Genomic DNA, 21438 nt, shown 5'->3' with positions numbered 1-21438 from the left:
GAGAAAAATATAGGAAGAACACTCTTTGACATCAATCACAGAAAGATCCACCTCCTAGAGTAATGGAAATAAAAACAAAAATAAACAAATGGGACCTAATGAAACTTCAAAGCTTTTGCACAGCAAAGGAAACCATAAACAAGATGAAAAGACAACCCTCAGAATGGGAGAAAATATTTGCAGATGAATCAATGGACAAAGGATTAACCTCCAAAATATATAAACAGCTAATGCAGCTCAACATTTAAAAAAACAAACAACCCAATCAAAAAATGGGCAGAAGACCAAATAGATATTTCTCCAAATGAGACACACAGATGGCCAAGAGGCACATGAAAAGCTGCTCAACATCACTAATTATTAGAGAAATGCAAATCAAAACTACAATGAGGTATCACCTCACACCAGTTAGAATGGGCATCATCAGAAAATCCACAGGCAACAAATGCTGGAGAGAGTATGGAGAAAAAGTGGGAATGTAAATTGATACAGCCACTATGGAGTACAGTATGGAGGTTCTTTAAAAAATTAAAAATAGAATTACCATGTGGCCCAGCAATCGCACTACTGGGCATATAGCCAGAGAAAACCATAATTCAAAAAGACACATGCACCCCAATGGCCATTGCAGCACTATTTACACTAACCAGTCATGAAGCAACCTAAATGTCCATCGACACATAAATGGATAAAGAAGATGTGGTACATATATACAATGGAATATTACTCAGCCATAAAAAGGAACGAAATTGGGTCATTTGTAGAGACATGGATGGACCTAGAGACTGTCATACAGAGTGAAATAAGTCAGAAAGAGAAATACAAATATCATATATTAATGCATACATGTGGAATCTAGAAAAATGGTACAGATGAACTGGTTTGCAAGGCAGAAAGAGAGACACAGATGTAGAGGACAAATGTATGGACACCAAGTGGGGAAAGTGGGGGAGGGATGAACTGGGAGATTGGGATTGACATATATGCACTAATATGTATAAAATAGATAACTAATAAGAACCTGCTGTATAAAGAAAAAAAAAAAACTTCCCATTTTCTGAAATTTTCTACGTTTTATTTAACACCCGTCATGCACCAGGCACTGTGTTAAAACATTACCTCGATTATCTTGATGACAATCCTATGAACTAAGTACTATTATTTTCCCTATTTTACTCTTGAAAATACTAAAGCTCAGAAACAAACATTAACAAGGTCTCACAGTTAATATGTGGCAGAGTTGGGTTGAAACACAGGGCTATCAGACCTGGCCTTGAGAAAATGTACCTAATGAAGCGATCAATAAGGATTTGTTAGAAAATTTTGATATAGAATTAAACTCAACTAGACTGAGTGATTTTTACCACTGTGAAAGCTTCTTTTATGAAGTTTAGTAGCTACATTGATAGTAAGGACTTCTGGTATACAGTTGCTTTTTTCTAAGTTTTTGAGAGTAGTTATGGAACTGATCACTGGCAGCGAGAGTTTTTGATTGGATACATATTAGAATCTTTAATTTTTAAGATTTAATAGTGGGATGGATAAAAGTTTTTGGGCAGAAAGGAAGCATAAGACAGTCTGTTGACGGAGCTTCTGAGAATCAAAAGGATTGTCTGTGATTGCATCTAAATGCTACAATTAATTTGACTGACAAGTGGAGCTTAGGAGAACCCATATAGGAAAGAGCAGGTTTTAATGAAAAGCAAGTGAAATACCAATTCAACACGCACATTTTCATAAACTTTTTTTGTATCTGTGCCATATTTCATAGCATATGTTTTTCTTAAATGCTTAACCCTAGAAAATACGTACACGTGTGCATTCACATGCCAAACAATTATAACAGTGTGGCTTGAAAAGAGAAAGCAGTAATAATTTGATGCTTGAGGACCTCTTCACTTTTGCCTGTGTCAAATTTTCTAATCCTTCAAAGATGGACAGTGCTTTAATCAACTATACTCCAATATAAAATAAAAAGTTAAACCCCCCCAAAAAAAACTAGACCATGGCAGAAGTGATGGGATATAACTTATGAGATTAGATTATAAAAAGACTGCAGCTTCTGTCTTAGGAACTCTCTCTCATCCTCTCTCCCTCTCGGATATTTTCACTCTGGGGAAAGCGGCCCTTTTGGTGAAGAACTGATGTCTCTGGCCAAGAGCCAGAGAGGATGTGAGACTGGGTAATATCCATGTGAGAGAGCTCGGAGGCACATCTCCCCCGAGGTGAGCCTGAGGTGACTGCATCCTGTGATACCCTGAGCCAGAGGCACAAGCCAGAGGCATTCATATGAGCTGCTCCAGGATTCTTGACCCACAGAAACTGAGATAATAAACATTTGTGGTTTTCAGTTAAAATCACTATAATTTTATTGGTTAAAAAAAATAAAACAAAGATGGACAATGCTGAAGGGTTAAAAGATAAAGTGCAAGGTTTTCAATTGCTAATTGCCAAATTTTGATTATAGTATATTATTACTCAAAAAGTTCTTTTTGTCACTTGCTTCTTCAAATTTAGATATAACTGGCTTTGCTGATTCCTCTGACTACAGTTCTAACCAGGATTGGTTTCACTAGGATTTTCAGAAGAAAGGTCAGTACTCCAAATGGGAATCCAAATCAAATATGAATCCTCATAATGGGGACAAAGGTCACAAACATTTACAGAAAGCTGACTTATGTCCCAGGTACTCTGCTGGACACTTTCTTTCTTTCTTTTCACACACACACACTGTATTTTATTGGACACTTTCTTAACTTGCCCAAAGTCAGAGATTATAAGTCACACAGCTAGGATTCAAATTCAGGTCTGTCTGACTCTAGAGCTTTTCTGCCACATCACATCAGTTATTGAATATATTTCAAAAATTTACAAATCCTTTGTTACTCTGTAGCTGTAAAAGACTTTCATACAATACACAAAAAATAATATTCTTCACAAGATTCTTCATTTCAAGTTAAAATATTTTAAAACAGTTTGAGGTGTCATGTTGCTGGCCATTCCACAACCCATTTTTCGCTCTCTTTAGCTCTATTTCCTTTCACTTTTAGCTACTTCATCATCCTTCACTGTACACAGATTATTTAACTTTCCGACTATCTTTTGACTCACTGGAATATGTGTGCTCTTATACGCACACACTTTGGTTGACTAGAACAGAAGGAGGCCAGTGGTATGTATGAGCAGTATGATTTATTATGGACAAATAGTAAAAAAAAAATGTTACTAATATCCGTAGATAAATTCCTTAAGTAATATGTAAAGAGACAATATTATTAAAAGTTTGCTTTATTTTTCTGTTGAATCAAGTACTATCTCCCAATTACAGTTAGATTTTATGCCTTACAAATGTTAGCACAGTTAGCATCACCTCATTGACAACTGAGTAATAAATCAAACTAGGTCCCAGTGGTTATGTCCACATCTAGGTTGTTAGGGTGATCAAGAACTCTTATTTGTTTGCTTTAGCTTTTAGTCCTTGGTTATATCTATAAAGAAAACAGAAAGAAAAAAAATCATGAATCACAATAGATACATTTATAATAAGAAGGGAATGGGAAGCATATTCCATCTCTTCTTTCTCTCTAGTCAAGAGGCTATACAGTTGTAAATACAATCTTCCCAGAGGCTTATAGGAAGAAACAGGCAGATGGGAGAGTAATCCAAGAACTTTATTTGAATCTGGTTTCCAACTGTCAAAACGTCTTAACTGAAATATAGTTCCCTGTACAAAAATATTATTTTAATGTAAGAATATTTTCATTCTGGAACTATACAAGAGTATGACAAACATGTGAATATATGTATAAAGTTTACCAAAACGTGGTCATCTTGAACTTTTAATTTTATACTCACAAGGCATCTTTCCTGAGAATAAAATCAATCGGGAATGGGCCTGTCTAATCACTAAAAATAAAATATAATTCTGTGATGCAGGCAGGCTACTGGGTTAGGAGGTTGTAACACTTAAAGCTTATTGAAACTAAGGACAATTTCTTCAATACTCATTAATTCAAAGAAGAAGTAACCACAAAGCTACAGAGCCTTTCCCTTTTACATCACCCTGGGCTTCATTTACTATTCTTCTCAGCTGAAAATAAAGTGGAAAACTGAATAAGCACAAGAAGGAACTTATTCCATGAAGCCTACCATACCTCGTAGACTTCTCAAAAGGTCCTGATTTCAAATATTCAACAGTATTTTCCTAAGTCCTCCAGAGAATCCAACATTTATATTTCTAACTAAATCTAATCTGCTATTGTAATTGAAAGGCCAAAAATCCTTTTGTCAAACTAAACCTGAATTTCTGATATTAGAAATAATATTTCTGAATGTGGCACTTAGTGTTCTCATAGTTCTACTATCATGAATTAATATAAGGTCAAAATGAGATGGTGCATGAGAAAAGTACTCTGTTATTAAAATCTCTGTACTAATTGAAGCTTATATTGATATAAGTAAGCCCTAAAAATGGTTGTCAGGCATTGTGTAGAATGAGAGAGTTTATTTATTCATCTATGCGTTATGTGCTAGACTATTATAAAAAGATTACAGAATTAAGCTACTAGTAAAGCTAGGGATGGTACAGATGAATGAAATTAAAATGTACTATACTCTGCAGAATAGAATGCCTTCTGAAAGGAAGGTAAATTATATAGCTCAATGTTTTCTATTTCTTTACTGAAATCATTCAACTTTTTTAGTTAAAGAAAGTTGTTATTCATAATATTGTTTTGTAATTTAGGAAGGTTCTGTGGTTCAAATCAAGCCAGAGCCTTCATCTAAGCTCACTGCAGAGTGTTAACCAGTCACTGACAAATAATATTAATCACTGAATTTTAAAAATTTCCAATGCTCACGGAATACATACTTTCCAATGAAACTAGCAGCCTCACTTTAAACATCATTTCCAATACTATATAACTATACTTTTAAGTCTCACTTTATTATATATGATTGAAAGTAAGTGATAAAAAGTTCATGCAGAAAATTACCTAATATATCCTAAATTATATATGTTATCTTATCTTAATAAAAGAGACTCTGTCAAAGGGCTGTACATCTAGGTAACACACAGATTTAAAACCTAGGTAACATACTGCCTAACACTTTTAACTTAAACCCCCAGGCTTTCTAGAAATGTTTAATGTCTGCTTCAGGCACATCCTGTCTTAGCATTATATATGAATCTTAAAAAAAAAAGTATTGCCAGCCAGATGGCTTCTGAGGCAGATTTTTTTTTACGTCTGTGTTAAGCTTACCTCCAAATACGAAAGAGCTGAGAGGCTCCGGCTGTCCCGACAAAGAAATTAACAGCAAACAGACTCCAGTTTTTGGGAATAATTACAAGTGAGTATCTTGACCAAATAAACCCTGTTGAAATAAAAATTTTTTTAAAAAAAGCATAGGTACTGCTGCAATCTTATTTGAACATTTAATATTAGAGTAAAATAATTATAAATAAGACTATGACAACACAAAGTAGGACAAAGAAATGTTATAATTTGAGACTTTAATGAAGTTGCTATAATTCAGCATTACACAAAACACTCAGTTCTTACATCAAAGGGAAATTTTTTATAACTCTCCTCTGCCTTCTTTGGCTATAGTCTAATAACTTCCTAGAGATAACACTGTTAATTTCTTCCTGTGTGAGTGTGTGTATATGTATTTCAAACACGAAAACAGTTAAGTACATTGATATAAAACAAAATTATTGAACGCCCTGTATGGAAGATATTCATTTAATTTACCTGTAGCCATCAAAACAGCAGATTGGGCTGTGCTGAGTTTTTCTGCAGGTCTGGCCATGTCAGCCATTCCAGCACACACCAACCCCTGGAAATACACATTAACACATAAGAAAGGAAAAAAGCATCATGAGTATGTAGTAATGGTTCTCAATTTTAACTAAAACACAAACTATTTCAGAGATTTTCAGACTGTAGCTACGATTTTAGTATCCATGCATTAAGAAAAAATGCATCATGACAAAAAGTTACAATGAATTCAGAAATGCTTTTTGAATTAAGTTGTATTTTGTTAATCACATTAAACAGCTTCATATATTTGAAAATCAGTGGTGTGTGTATACATTTTTTCTATAAGTATATTTGTATTTTTGTTCTACAAATGATACTTCTTTCACATAAGAATTTATATATTCTTTATGCATGTTGGGAACCACTGGTGTGAAAGATGCCTGAAAGCTATTTGTATAAATTCCTCCTTTCATGTTTTTTGTAACTTTATTCTTTTTTAAAAGTGGAAGTATCAGAAAAACTCTGCTATAATTTTAGTTTCTTGGTTAGATAATTTTTCTTTAATGTCAAAGTATACCTGGTCATTTCTTCTCTGGTATGTTTTTAACACTGTTTTTTATAGAATCATACCCTACCATCAGCAACACTCAGAAAGTTTAGTAATGAGTCTTCACTAGAATATTAGTTATGCTACTCTATTGCAGAGATTAGAATACATAACAGAATGATTTTTTTTGATGAAAAATTCACACCTATGTAAAATAAGAGAGACTAGTACAAAGAACCCCTACATACCCATCACCCAGTCAACAATTATTGACATTCTGCCATATTTAGATCACCTCTCCTCCTCCCTTTCTCCAATTTTAAAATCAAATCCTAAATATGTCATTAGAAAATATGGTTTTAAGAAATTCATTTTCAGGTTTTTTTGAGTTTCTAAAAGATGCTCTTACATGAAAAATATAAATCAGCACAGGTTTTTTTTCTCCTAAATAGAACATATGCATACTTGTGAATTTTTACCAATTTAAACCAAATGCAAATGGTTTTGATTTAATAAAGTCAGTAGATCAAGGAAGCAATGATTCTGGCTTAAAAAAGGGGGGCAAATAGTTAAATACTGAAGTATAAATAGAGGTAAATCATGACCAATTCTACTTTTCTTGCTAATTTTCACCCATAGTCCTGTGATTTTCTTCCCAAATGGTTCCTAATCATCACTCTTACATTCTTCTTCCAGGTCCCAATGTACATTTTCTCCGTTGCATATCTGTTCCACTTTGGCAGGGTGGAATACTGCCGTTGTAGAGGGGAAGAAAGGGACTGATTTCTAGCATTATTCTACTCAGTCCACGTATTACTACACTGTAATAGATCTATGATGACTATAGGCTATATTCTAGCATTGTCTTTTGGAGGAAGGTAGCAGCCATGATTTTGTTTATGCTCAGAGTATACATTTTATTTTTCTGGGACATGTTAGTAATTGTGCTCTCCCACAGAGGCCTTGAGGCTCCTCTCCCACATTTCTTTCTCTCTCTCTCTCTTTTTTTGGGAAATATTTGCTTTATTATCCTCTCTCTTTATATGTATATATATTTTTTCTGACCCATTTACAAAGAAGTTGTAGACATCATGCCCTTTGACTCCCTAGTATTTTAGTGTACATTTGCTAAGAACAAGAACATTCCCATTCTCCTATATACCCACAATCTAATCACAAAATTTAACATGGATAAGACACTGTTGTCTAATACACAGTGCATAAATTTTGACAACTGCCCCCAAATGTCTTTTAAAACATTATTTTTCTTGTCCAGAGTAGTTAGGTCAGGATAATACATTGCATTTGGATGTTATGCCTCTTTAGTCTTCTTCTTTTTAAATTAAAGTATAGTTGATTTATAATACTATGTTAGTTTCCTTTCCCGCATTTAAAAAAAAAAAAAATCCCTTTCTAGGGGATTTCCCTGGTGGTCCAGTGGTAAAGAATCCGCCTTCCAATGCAGGGGACCTGGCTTTGATCCCTGGTTGGAGAACTAAGATCCCACATGCCACGGGGCAACTAAGCCCGTGCACCATAACTACTGAGCCTGCACCCCTCAACTAGAGAGCCTACGTGCCACAACTACTGAGCCCATGCACCCTGAAGCCTGCACACCACAACTAGAGAGAAGCCCGCGCACTGCGACGGCGCGATGAAGAGCCTGTGCCACAATGAAGGATCCCGCATGCCTCATCGAAGATCCTGAGTGCCGCAACTAAGACCGATGCAGCCAAAAAAAAAAAAAAAAAAAAACCTTTCTACTTCTATACTACTCTAACCTCATGTAAATTACCTTATGAAATCTTACTGTGAATCTAATCTCTGCCATTTACTAGCTGGGTGACTTTGGTCAAGTTACATAACACATTGTCTTAAATTCCTCATGTATAAAATGAGAATATGAATAGCTACCCTTGCAAAAGAGATATATGATTAAATGAGATAATATGCTTCAAAAATATTTACTATAGTGCCTGGTAAATAATAATATTATTATTATCAACAACAAATAGTAGCTTACATCTTTAGAGAAGCAGAGATAAGGGAATAATTAGTCTCTGTACCTTTTCCTGTATTTCTAGTTTCAGGGCAGAAGGTCTGTGTTCCTATTCTTCTTTGTTATGAACTTTATTCAAATAATAGAACTCTAGAGTCAGAGAGTGTGTGGAGCATATCACAAGATTATGTAAAATTCTCCTTAACATGGGGAGAAAGTACCAATTACAGAAAGATCCTCAGTGACTTTTAAAGGGGGTCCTGTAAGTGTTTAAGAGCCTAGGCTTTGAAGTCAAATTAGAACTGAGGGTTCAAATCCTGACTCTGTCACTTACAACAGTTCTAGTTCTTTGAACCTCAGTACCTTTACACCTTTTTTCTGGTGAAGATTAAATATTAGATAATGTATTAAATAACCCAATACGGAGAGTTTGGCATGTAGTAGATTCAAGTTAGTTCTCTGTGTTTCCATCAATTAAAAACTGGTTTTCAAATGTGTGATTCTTTCTGGCACCTGGTTATCTCCACTGGGTGGAGTAAATGCTCATCAGATAGTGTAAAACATTTTTTCCTTCCTTTCTTCCTCCCTTCCTTCCAATATTTTCTCCTTTAGTAAAAAAAAAAGTCATATGACACTTCTAGAGGAGGGCTAAAAATGAAATACCACTATAGAATATTCCAATTCCAAAATGCTTAGGGATAACAAAGTTCTCAAGATTTTAAACTGCAAATTAGTCTATATAAGTAGTTCCAGCTGGAAAAGCAAGTAGATAGACATTAAAAATCTGCAGAGGTAATCTTGAAATATAGTTTGACTTATTCCTAAGGAGAATAGAGAAGAAAAATTAGCCACACAAAATGGTATACTGTTCAAGAGTTAAATATAACCCAGTCGGGAATTCCCTGGTAGTCCAGTGGTTAGGACTCTGCACTTCCACTGGAGGGGACCTGCCTGGGTTTGATCTCTGGTGGGGGAACTAAGATCCCACATGCCGCACAGAGCAGCAAAAAGAAAAGAAAAGAAAAAAATATATATATAACCCAGTCTGCACAAACAGACTATGAACAAAAAGAAAAAAAGCTCCCTCAACTGACCTTCACATAATAGTTTCCCCAGATTAGCCAATGATATCCATTCCTTCTGTAAACAAGCTAACGATGCCCATGGCTGAATACTCACGGCTAGGGGCTATTTATTCTGAATTGCACTCATGCATTTTTGCTCTCACCCGTTGAGTTATATTTTTATCAAGTCACTGTGTTTGTCTTCAAACCTGTTTATACGAGTTTTACTTGTTACTGTAATTTACCTAATTTAATGAACTAGGTAAACAGGTGAAACACAGAAAGAGGGTTGTTACTTCTATGAAATCTAAAGGGACTGTTTTAGAAAGATTGAATAAGGCAAGTTAAATTTGCTGTCAAATTTGGTGTGAATAAGACAGATACAAAAAGATGGGGGTGAGGGGCTTCCCTGGTGGTGCAGTGGTTAAGAATCTGTCTGCCAACGCAGGGGACATGGGTTCAAGCCCTGGTCCGGGAAGATCCCACATGCCACAGAGCAACTAAGCCCGCGAGCCACAACTACTGAACCTGCAAGTCTGGAGGCTGCGAGCCACAACTACTGAGCCCATGTGCCACAACTACTGAAGTCCATGCACCTAGAGCCTGCGCTCCGCAACAAGAGAAGCCACTGAAATGAGAAGCCCGCACACGGTAAGGAAGAGCAGCCCTTGCTCGCGGCAACTAGAGAAAGCCTGCGCGAAGCAAAAAAGACCCAATGCAGCCAAAAACAAATAAAATAAAATAAATTTTAAAAGATGGTGGGGAGACATAAAAATCTAGCAGGTTTCTGTTACATGAAAGTGTCTATAAACTTGCTCTGCTTTAAAGAAAACTAAACTGAAATCATGTAGGATGCACTATGGTATAATTCATCCAAGACAGATGATGTGTAACTCAAAACCAGTGGATCCATACACAGATCAAAGCTTTGGCCTTATAGTAAATGATTGATAAATGAATATATACTTATAGTCTTTAAGTTAAAATAAAATATTTAAGGGTATATAGTATTGCTTTTTAGAATTATCCACTTTGATCTTTATAATTAATTATTTGGTTTCAACTAAAGTGGCTAACAAGGATTCGACCACAGTTAAATCTCTAAAGAAGTATAGTCTAAAATTCCTAATGTACAACTTAGGTGGCTTGCAGCAGCAGCTGCTACATGTCACGTATAGGTTACCATAGATTAATTATTATCAAATGCTCTGGGAAAGGAAAGCATAAACTAAATATCAAAAAAAGTTTCCCCACCAGCAAACAAAACACAGAAATTTCCATTGCTATGCTGTCATCAGGAGACTATGTACGATGTCAACATGAACTGAAAATAGATATTTTTAAAGGAGACAGTCGAGAAAGCACTTATGAGTGTATAATACTGTCCATGTTTCAAAACACTGATGGACCAGATCAAAGAAACATCAAAGCTATTGGTAAAAATCAATAAACTTCTAAACTGTGGTAAATTTGGGGTCAGGGGTGCCCCCAATTCACTGTAAATACATTAAGTCATTCTTATTTTTTATTAATTTATTTTTTAAAATTAATTTTTATTGGACTATAGTTGAATTACAATGTTATATTAGTTTCTGCTGTACAGCAAAGTTAATCAGTTATACATATACATATATCTACTCTTTTTTAGATTCTTTTCCCATATAGGTCATTACAGGGTATTAAGTAGAGTTCCTTTTGCTATGCAGTAGGTCCTTATGAGTTATCTATTTTATCGTTCTCACTTTTTAAATAATGGTGCTAGAAACAATATTTCAGCAATTAATGCCACTTTGCAGATATATAATTTTAAGCGTTGGTAGGGAGCAAAGAGAACGGAAATAGTAATATACATTTCTTAGTATTATTTTTTTTAATATCACTCTTTTAAATGCTTAGAGTACGAGAAGAATCATTAAAGATGATATATTGAAACTTCTTTTTTAAACTGATGGAAGCTTTTCTCAACTTATAAATCTAAAAAGAGAACTGCTCCCTAGTTCTCTGTAAAATATAGCTCCCAACCACTAATTTACTCTAATGTTGTTGTTTTACAGATGAGACAAAAGGACGGAGAGTGAACGTGCCTAAGGCCATAAAACTGAGAGACAGGTAATTCCAGTTCTAACATTCTCAACTACTTAGATTTACAGCTGAGTTTCTGAATTGTTCTAACAACTTAAAACAGTACATTTAAGAGAATTAAAATAGCCTACAGTTCCGGGGAAGATGGCGGAAGAGTAAGACGCGGAGATCACTTTCCTCCCCACAGATACACCAGAAATACAGCTACACGTGGAACAACTCCTACAGTACACCTACTGAATGCTGGCAGAAGACCTCAGACATCCCAAAAGGCAAGAAAACTCCCCACGTATCTGGGTAGGGCAAAGCAGAGAGATTCCCGCACAGAGAATCGGTGCCGACCGGCACTCACCAGCCCGAGAGGCTTGTCTGCTCGCCCGCCGGGGCAGGCGGCACTGGAAGCTGAGGCTCGGGCTTCGGTCAGAGAGCAGGGAGAGGACAGGGGATGGCGGCGAGAACTCAGCCTGAAGGGGGCTAATGCGCCACAGCTAGCCGGGAGGGAGTCCGGGAAAACTCTGGAGCTGCCGAAGAGGCAAGAGACTTTTTCTTCCCTCTTGGTTTCCTGGTGCGTGAGGAGAGGGGATTAAGAGCGCTGCTTAAAGGAGCTCCACAGATGGGCGCGAGCCGCGGCTAAAAGCGCGGAGCCCAGAGACGGGCGTGGGACGCTGGGGCTGCTGCTGCCGCCGCCAAGAGGCCTGTGTGCGAGCGCAGGTCACTGTCCACGCCGCCCTTCCGGGAGCCTCTGCAGCCTGTCACTGCCGGGGTCCCAGGATCCAGGGATGGCTTCCCTGGGAGAAGGGACGGTGCGCCTTGGGCTGGTGCAACGTCACGCCGGCCTCTGCCGCTGCAGGCTTGCCCCGCACTCCGTGCCCCTCCCTCCCCCCACGGCCTGAGTGAGCCAGAGTCCCCGAAGCGGCTGCTCCTTTAACTGTATCCTGTCTGAGCGAAGAACAGACGCCCTCCGGCGACCTACACGCAGAGGCGGGGCCAAATCCAAAGCTGAGACCCGGGAGCTGTGAGAACAAACAAGAGAAAGGGAAATCTCTCCCAGCAGCCTCAGAAGCAGCGGATTAAAGCTCCACAATCAACTTAATGTACCCTGCATCTGTGAAATACATGAATAGACAACAAATCATGCCAAATTGAGGAGCCAGGAGTCAGTGCTGTGCCTCTGAGGTGGGAGAGCCAACTTCAGGACACTGGTCCACAAGAGACCTCCCAGCTCCACATAATATCAAACGGCAAAAATCTTCCAGAGATCTCCATCTCAACACCAACACCCAGCTTCACTCAACGACCAGCAAGCTACAGTGCTGGACACCCTATGCCAAACAACTACCAAGACAGGAACACAACACCACCCATTAGCAGAGAGGCTGCCTAAAATCATAAAAAGTCTGCAGACACCCCAAAACAAACCACCAGACGTGGACCTGCCCACCAGAAAGACAAGATCCAGCCTCATCCACCAGAACACAGGCACTAGTCCCCTCCACCAGGAAGCCTACACAACCCACTAAACCAAACTTAGCCACTGGGACAGACACCAAAAAAAACGGGAACTACGAACCTGCAGCCTGAAAAAAGGAGACCCCAAACACAGTAACAAAAGCAAAATGAGAAGACAGAAAAACACACAGCAGGAGAAGGAGCAAGATAAAAACCCACCAGGCCTAACAAATGAAGAGGTAATAGTCTACCCGAAAAAGAATTCAGAATAATGATAGTAAAGATGATCCAAGATTCTATTTCCAAGATCCAAAATCTTGGAAATAGAATAGACAAAATGCAAGAAACAGTTAACAAGGACCTAGAAGAACTAAAGATGAATCAAGCATCGATTAAAAACACAATAAATGAAATGAAAAATACTCTAGATGGGATCAATAGCAGAATAACTGAGGCAGAAGAACAGATAAGTGAGGTGGAAGATAAAATAGTGGAAATAACTGATGCAGAGCAAAATAAAGAAAAAAGAATGAAAAGAACAGAGGACAGTCTCAGAGACCTGGGACAACATTAAAAGCACCAACATTCGAATTATAGGGGTTCCAGAAGAAGAAGAGAAAAAGAAAGGGACTGAGAAAATATTTGAAGAGATTATAGTTGAAAACTTCCCTAATATGGGAAAGGAAATAGTTAATCAAGTGCAGGAGGCACAGAGAGTCCCATACAGAATAAATCCAAGGAGAAATACGCCAAGACACATATTAATCAAACTGTCAAAAATTAAACACAAAGAAATCATATTAAAAGCAGCAAGGCAAAAACAACAAATAACACACAAGGGAATCCCCATCAGGATAACAGCTGATCTCTCAGCAGAAACTCTACAAGCCAGAAGGGAGTGGCAGGACATAATTAAAGTGATGAAGGAGAGAAGCCTGCAACCAAGATTACTCTACCCAGCAAGGATCTCATTCAGATTTGATGGAGAAATTAAAACGTTTACAGATAAGCAAAAGCTGAGAGAGTTCAGCACCACCAAACCAGCTTTACAACAAATGCTAAAGGAACTTCTCTAGGCAAGAAACACAACAGAAGGAAAAGACCTACAATAACGAACCCAAAACAATTAAGAAAATGGGAATAGGAACATACATATCGATAATTACCTTAAATGTAAATGGACTAAATGCTCCCACCAAAAGACACAGATTGGCTGAATGGATATAAAAACAAGACCCATATATATGCTGTCTACAAGAGACCCACTTCAGACCTAGAGACACATACAGACTGAAAGTAAGGGGATGGAAAAAGATATTCCATGCAAATGGAAACCAAAAGAAAGCTGGAGTAGCAATTCTCATATCAGACAAAATAGACTTTAAAATAAAGACTACTAGAAGAGACAAAGAAGGACACTACATAATGATCAAGGGATCGATCCAAAGAGAAGATATAAAAATTGTAAATATTTATGCACCCAACATAGGAGCACCTCAATACATAAGGCAAATACTAACAGCCATAAAAGGAGAAATCGACAGTAACACAAACATAGTAGGGGACCTTAACACCCCACTTTCACCAATGGACAGATCGTCCAAAATGAAAATAAATAAGGAAATACAAGCTTTAAATGATACATTAAACAAGATGGACTTAATTGATATTTATAGGACATTCCATCCAAAAACAACAGAATACACATTTTTCTCAAGTGCTCACGGAACATTCTCCAGGAATGATCATATCTTGGGTCACAAATCAAGCCTTGGTAAATTTAAGAAAATTGAAATTGTATCAAGTATCTTTTCCGACCACCATGCTGTAAGACTAGACATCAATTACAGGTAAAGATCTGTAAAAAATACAAACACATGGAGGCTAAACAATACACAACTCAATAACGAAGTGATCACTGAAGAAATCAAAGAGGAAATAAAAAAATACCTAGAAACAAATGACAATGGAGACACAACGACCCAAAACCCTTGGGACGCAGCAAAAGCAGTTCTAAGGGGGAAGTTTATAGCAATACATTCCCACCTTAAGAAACAGGAAACATCTCGAGTAAACAACCTGACCCTGCACCTAAAGCAATTAGGGAAAGAAGAACAAAAAACCCCCAAAGGTAGCAGAAGGAAACAAATCATAAAGATCAGATCAGAAATAAATGAAGAAGAAATGAAGGAAATGATAGCAAAGATCAATAAAACTAAAAGCTGGTTCTTTGAGAAGATAAACAAAATTGATAAACCATTAGCCAGACTCATCAAGAAAAAAGGGAGAAGACACAAATCAATAGAATTAGAAATGAAAAAGGAGAAGTAACAACTGACACTGCAGAAATACAAAAGATCATGAGAGATTACTACAAGCAACTCTATGCCAATAAAATGGACAACCTGGAAGAAATGGACAAATTCTTAGAAATGCACAACCTGCCAAGACTGACTAAGGAAGAAATAGAAAATATGAATAGACCAATCACAAGCACTGAAATTGAAACTGTGATTAAAAATCTTCCATCAAACAAAAGCCCAGGACCAGATGGCTTCACAGGCGAATTCTATCAAACATTTAGAGAAGAGCTAACACCCATCTTTCTCACTCTTCCAAACAATATCAGAGGAAGGAACACTCCCAAACTCATTCTACGAGGCCACCATCACCTTGATACCAAAACCAGACAAGGATGTCACAAAGAAAGAAAACTACAGGCCAAGATCACTGATGAACATAGATGCAAAAATCCTCAACAAAATACTAGCAAACAGAATCCAAGAGCACATTAGAAGAATCAAACACCATGATCAAGTGGGGTTTATTCCAGGAATGCAAGGATCCTTCAGTATACGCAAATCAATCAACGTGATACACCATATTAACAAATTGAAGGAGAAAAACCATATGATCATCTCAATAGATGCAGAGAAAGCTTTTGACAAAATTCAACACCCATTGATGATAAAAACCCTGCAGAAAGTAGGCATAGAGGGAACTTTCCTCAACATAATAAAGGCCATATATGACAAACCCACAGCCAACATCGTCCTCAAAGGTGAAAAACAGAAAGGATTTCCACTAACATCAGGAACAAGACAAGGTTGCCCACTCTCACCACTCTTATTCAACATAGTTTTGGAAGTTTTAGCCACAGCAATCAGAGAAGAAAAGGAAATAAAGGGAATCCAAATCGGAAAAGAAGAAGTAAAGCTGTCACTGTTTGCAGATTACATGATACTATACATAGAGAATCCTAAAGATGCTACCAGAAAACTACTAGAGCTAATCAATGAATTTGGTAAAGTTGCAGGATACAAAATTAATGCACAGAAATCTCTGGCATTCCTATATACTAATGATGAAAAATCTGAAAGTGAAATCAAGGAAAGACTCCCATTTACCATTGCAACAAAAAGAATAAAATATCTAGGAATAAACCTACCTAAGGAGACAAAAGACCTGTATGCAGAAAATTATAAGACACTGATGAAAGAAATTAAAGATGATAGAAATAGATGGAGAGATGTACCATGTTCTTGGATTGGAAGAATCAACATTGTGAAAATGACTCTACTACCCAAAGCAATCTACAGATTCAATGCAATCCCTATCAAACTACCACTGGCATTTTTCACAGAACTAGAACAAAAAATTTCACAATTTGTATGGAAACACAAAAGACCCCGAATAGCCAAAGCAATCTTGAGAACGAAAAATGGAGCTGGAGGAATCAGGCTCGCTGACTTCAGACTATACTACAAAGCTACAGTAATCAAGACAGTATGGTACTGGCACAAAAACAGAAAGATAGATCAATGGAACAGGATAGAAAGCCCAGAGATAAACCCACGCACATATGGTCACCTTATCTTTGATAAAGGAGGCAGGAATGTACAGTGGAGAAAGGACAGTCTCTTCAATAAGTGGTGCTGGGAAAACTGAACAGGGACATGTAAAAGTATGAGATTAGATCACTCCCTAACACCATACACAAAAATAAGCTCAAAATGGATAAAGACCTAAATGTAAGGCCAGACACTATCAAACTCTTAAAGGAAAACATAGGCAGAACACTCTATGATATAAATCACAGAAAGATCCTTTTGGACCCACCTCCTAGAGAAATGGAAATAAAGACAAAAATAAACACATGGGACCTAATGAAACTTCAAAGCTTTTGCACAGCAAAGGAAACCATAAACAAGACCAAAAGACAACCCTCAGAATGGGAGAAAATATTTGCAAATGAAGCAACTGACAAAGGAGTAATCTCCAAAATTTATAAGCAGCTCATGCAGCTCAATAACAAAAAAACAACCCAATCCAAAAATGGGCAGAAGACCTAAATAGACATTTCTCCACAGAAGATATACAGACTGCCAACAAACACCTGATAGGATGCTCAACATCTTTACTCATTAGAGAAATGCAAATCAAAACTACAATGAGATATCATCTCACACCGGTCAGAATGGCCATCATCAAAAAATCTAGAAACAATAAATGCTGGAGAGGGTGTGGAAAAAAGGGAACACTCTTGCACTGCTGGTGGGAATGTGAATTGGTACAGCCACTATGGAGAACGGTATGGAGGTTCCTTAAAAAACTACAAATAGAACTACCATATGACCCAGCAATCCCACTACTGGGCATATACCCTGAGAAAACCATAATTCAAAAAGAGTCATGTACCAAAATGTTCATAGCAGCCCTATTTACAATAGCCCAGAGATGGAAACAACCTAAGTGTCCATCATCGGATGAACGGATAAAGAAGATGTGGCACATATATACAATGGAATATTACTGAGCCATAAAAAGAAACGAAATTGTGCTATTTGTAATGAGGTGGATGGACCTAGAGTCTGTCATACAGAGTGAAGTAAGTCAGAAAGAGAAAGACAAATACCGTATGCTGACATATATATATGGATTTAAGAAAAAAAATGTCATGAAGAACATAGGGGTAAGACAGGAATAAAGACACAGACCTACTAGAGAATGGACTTGAGGATATGGGGAGGGGGAAGGGTAAGCTGTGACAAAGCGAAAGAGCGGCATGGACATATATACACTACCAAACGTAAGGTAGATAGCTAGTGGGAAGCAGCCGCATAGCACAGGGAGATCAGCTGGGTGCTTTGTGACCGCCTGGAGGGGTGGGATAGGGAGGGTGGGAGGGAGACGCAAAAGGGAGGGGATATGGGAACATATGTATATGTATAACTGTTTAAATTTGTTATAAAGCAGAAAAAATATATATACAACTTGTTAATCAACTATACTTCAATAAAAAATAAATTTGGAAAAAAAAATAGCCTACAACCCAAGCAAAAAACAACTTTATTAAAACTTGGGTTGGGCTTCCCTGGTGGCGTAGTGTTTCAGAGTCTGCCTGCCGATGCAGGGGACGCGGGTTTGTGCCCCGGTCTGGGAAGATCCCACATGCCGCGGAGCGGCTGGGCCCGTGAGCCATGGCCGCTGAGCCTGCGCGTCCGGAGCCTGTGCTCCGCAATGGGAGAGGCCACAATAGTGAGAGGCCCACGTACTGGAAAAAAAAAAAAAAAAAAAAAAAAAACAAAAAAAAAAACCTTGGGCAAAGGGTTTAAATAGATAGTTTTCCAGAGAAAATGTAAAAATGGTCAATAAGCACATGAAAAGATGCTCAGCATAACTAATCCGTATCAGGTAAATGCACATCAAAACCACAATGAGACACCACTTCACACCCATTAGAATGGCTATTATAAAACAACAAAAAAAGTAACAAGTGTTGGCAGGGATATGGAGAAATTGATTGGAACCCCGTGAATTGCTGGTGGAAATGTAAAATAGTGCACCTGCTGTGGAATATGGTACAGCAGTTCATCAAAATATTAAATATACTGAATTACCATATGATTCAGCAATTCCATGTGTAGGTATATACCCAAAAGAACTGAAAGCAGGTCTGGAATAGATTGTACACCATTGTTCATAGCAGCATTATTCACACTAGCCAAAAGGTGAAGCATCCCAAGTGTCCATTAACAGATGACTGAATAAACAATATGTGCTATATACATACAATGAAATATTCAGACTTAAAAAGGAAGGAAATTCTGACACATACTACAGCATAGATGAACCTTCAGGACATTATGCTAAGTGAAATATGCCAGGCACAAAAAGACAAATACTGTATGATTTCACTTATATAAGGTACCAAGAGTAGTCAAATTCACAGATAGAAAGTAGAATGGTGGTTTCCAGGGGCTGGGGAAGAGGGAAATGAGCTAGTGTTTAATGGGTTCAGAGTTTTAGTTCTGCAAGATAAAAAGAGTCCTAGAGATTGGTTGCACACTGATGTGAATGTACTCAACACGAAAAAAATGGTTAAAATGATAATTTTATGTGTATTTTTTTACAGTTAAAAAAAAAGCCTGCAGACCAGTAGTTTTCAAACTTTAGAAGTCCTCAGAATCACCTGGAGGGCTTATTAAAACACAAATTACTGGGTTCCATCCCTATAGTTTCAGATTTAGTAAATCTGTGATGTGGCCTGAAAATCTGCATGTCTAACATATTCCTGGGTAATGCCAATGCTGCAGGTCCAGGGATGACGCTTCGAGAAGCACTGCATTAAGCCAAAACTGGCCCTTCCAACATAAAATCAATGATTTGTTATTAACAGCCATCGCAATTATTTCTTTTCAGCTAAATGAGAGGTTTAGGAATGGAAACTCTGGCATAGTGTAAAAGCATTGGTCTTGGAGTCAGAAGTCCCATATTCTACCATTTCCCAAATGTTAATATGTATACCCTTGGATAAATTTTTCTAATTTTTGAGAATAACTTTTCTTCCCTCTATTTTAATGTTAGTATCTGAAGTTCTCATACTAAATTAATAACAAAAGTTAATTTGGGGGTGTTCTAATTAATTTAATGTTTTACATAGTCACAAAATTTTAGAATGAAGTTTCATGTTCCTAGGGCCCATAATTATAAGCTTTTTGATAACAATACGTTCCCCAAAAGGCTCTTACCTATCTAAGGAGTTCAGAAAAACTAAAGTAAGTAGTATGCTTTATGCAGTAAAAATGATACATCTGAGAGTATTTGTATAAAATTACTTCAAGACGTACCATGAACATTTAAAAGTACATCCTTCAGAAAAGTTACTTCAAATTAATAAGCTCCTTTAAAGAATATCTTTTTCAGTAGCTTCTGCAAAAATTCAAGACTTACCCATTTCATAATTGGAGCCCAGAAAAATACTGTTTTGGGACCTGAAAAAAAATGAAAAATTTAGCAATAAACCAACTATTTTCAATGTCTTTTAATAGCCATTGCCACATTTCAAAAACTCAAAGGTTTATCAATCTATTTCCAACAATTTTTACTATGCTTTCTGAATACTTTGTATTTAAGTTAAAATTTAGAGTCACAACACTATCAATCTTTCATACAAGTTGTTTTGATCTCCTTGTCAATTATTTGTATTTTTGTGAACTATTAAAATTAGCTAAAGTATAATGGAGATGGTTTCGGAAACCATTCCTAACGTTTTGCCTTGAACATGGAACTTAATGTTATTTCACTTAAGGATAATCCTCAAGTTGAGGAAATGACAAACTATGGAATTTTTGTGATACGAGCCACAGTAGATATTTTTTATTAGTTTTTGGCTGCAGTGAGTCTTCGTTGCTGCGCACAAGCTTTCTCTAGTTGCAGCGAGCCGGAGGGTTACTCTTCATTGCGGTGGGTGGGCTTCTCACTGTGGTGGCTGAGCACTGGCTCTAGGCGCGTGGGCTTTAGTAGTTGCAGCACGCGGGCTCAGTAGTTGTGGCATGTGGGCCCTAGAGCACGTGGGCTTCAGTAGTTGTGGCTTGTGGGCTCAGTAGTTGTGGTGCACGGGCTTAGTTGCTCTGCGGCATGTGGGAGCTTCCTTGACCAGGGATCGAACCCAGGTCCCCTGCATGGCAGGCAGATTCTCAACCACTGCACCACCAGGGAAGTCCCAGATATTTATATATTCACTAATTCTATTAATATTTATTATTATAAATGACATGTCACCATGTATTCTAGTAAAACTTCTTATAAAAATTCTATATATTCTAGTAAAAAATTAATGAACCTAACTTTAAAGGGCACATGAGAAAGCGGAAAGCCTAGATTTGTAAGCTCCTTAGTAGCAGGGTCTTTGTTTTAGTTATCCTGGTACTCATCTGCCTCATGCAAAATGTTCAATAAATGTTGACAGTATTGAAAACGACTATGGTTTCTTAGATAACCTAGAATTTGAGAAGCATGATGTTTCAGAGCTGGAAGGAAACTCAGAGATCATCTAATCTAAATCCTTCATTTTACCGATAAGGCTCAGAGAAGTTCCATAACCTACTCAAGTCATGCGGCTAGTAAGCCCAGAATTGTAACTAGAACCTAAGTCTTCTAACTCTTAAACTTGTGCTCTTTAACCACATGACATAACTGGCCCACTTGTAACTCTTCCAAATTATATGTCTCCTTTAATCTTCCAGGGGATAC

The 21438-nt window shown here is 37.4% G+C and overlaps 1 protein-coding gene across 1 annotated transcript in view; it reads right to left on the bottom strand.

Annotated features, from left to right (window-relative positions):
• Window positions 1-3272: 3272 nt before the first annotated feature.
• The window catches only part of MPC2 (mitochondrial pyruvate carrier 2), a 30320-nt gene continuing 12154 nt past the window's right edge, over window positions 3273-21438 (bottom strand). The window contains exons 2-5 of the mRNA XM_060088609.1: window positions 20137-20177; window positions 5754-5838; window positions 5262-5373; window positions 3273-3488 (exon numbers count right to left, since the gene is read on the bottom strand). Of these exons, the coding sequence (XP_059944592.1) occupies window positions 3452-3488; window positions 5262-5373; window positions 5754-5838; window positions 20137-20177 (275 nt within the window). The 3' untranslated portion in view covers window positions 3273-3451. The remainder of the gene's footprint in view (window positions 3489-5261; window positions 5374-5753; window positions 5839-20136; window positions 20178-21438) is intronic.

The sequence above is a fragment of the Mesoplodon densirostris genome, chromosome 2 (genome assembly GCF_025265405.1).
Source record: "Mesoplodon densirostris isolate mMesDen1 chromosome 2, mMesDen1 primary haplotype, whole genome shotgun sequence".
NCBI lineage: Eukaryota > Metazoa > Chordata > Mammalia > Artiodactyla > Ziphiidae > Mesoplodon > Mesoplodon densirostris.
Note: the sequence above shows the minus strand (reverse complement) of the source record. Positions and strands in the feature narration are given on the sequence as shown.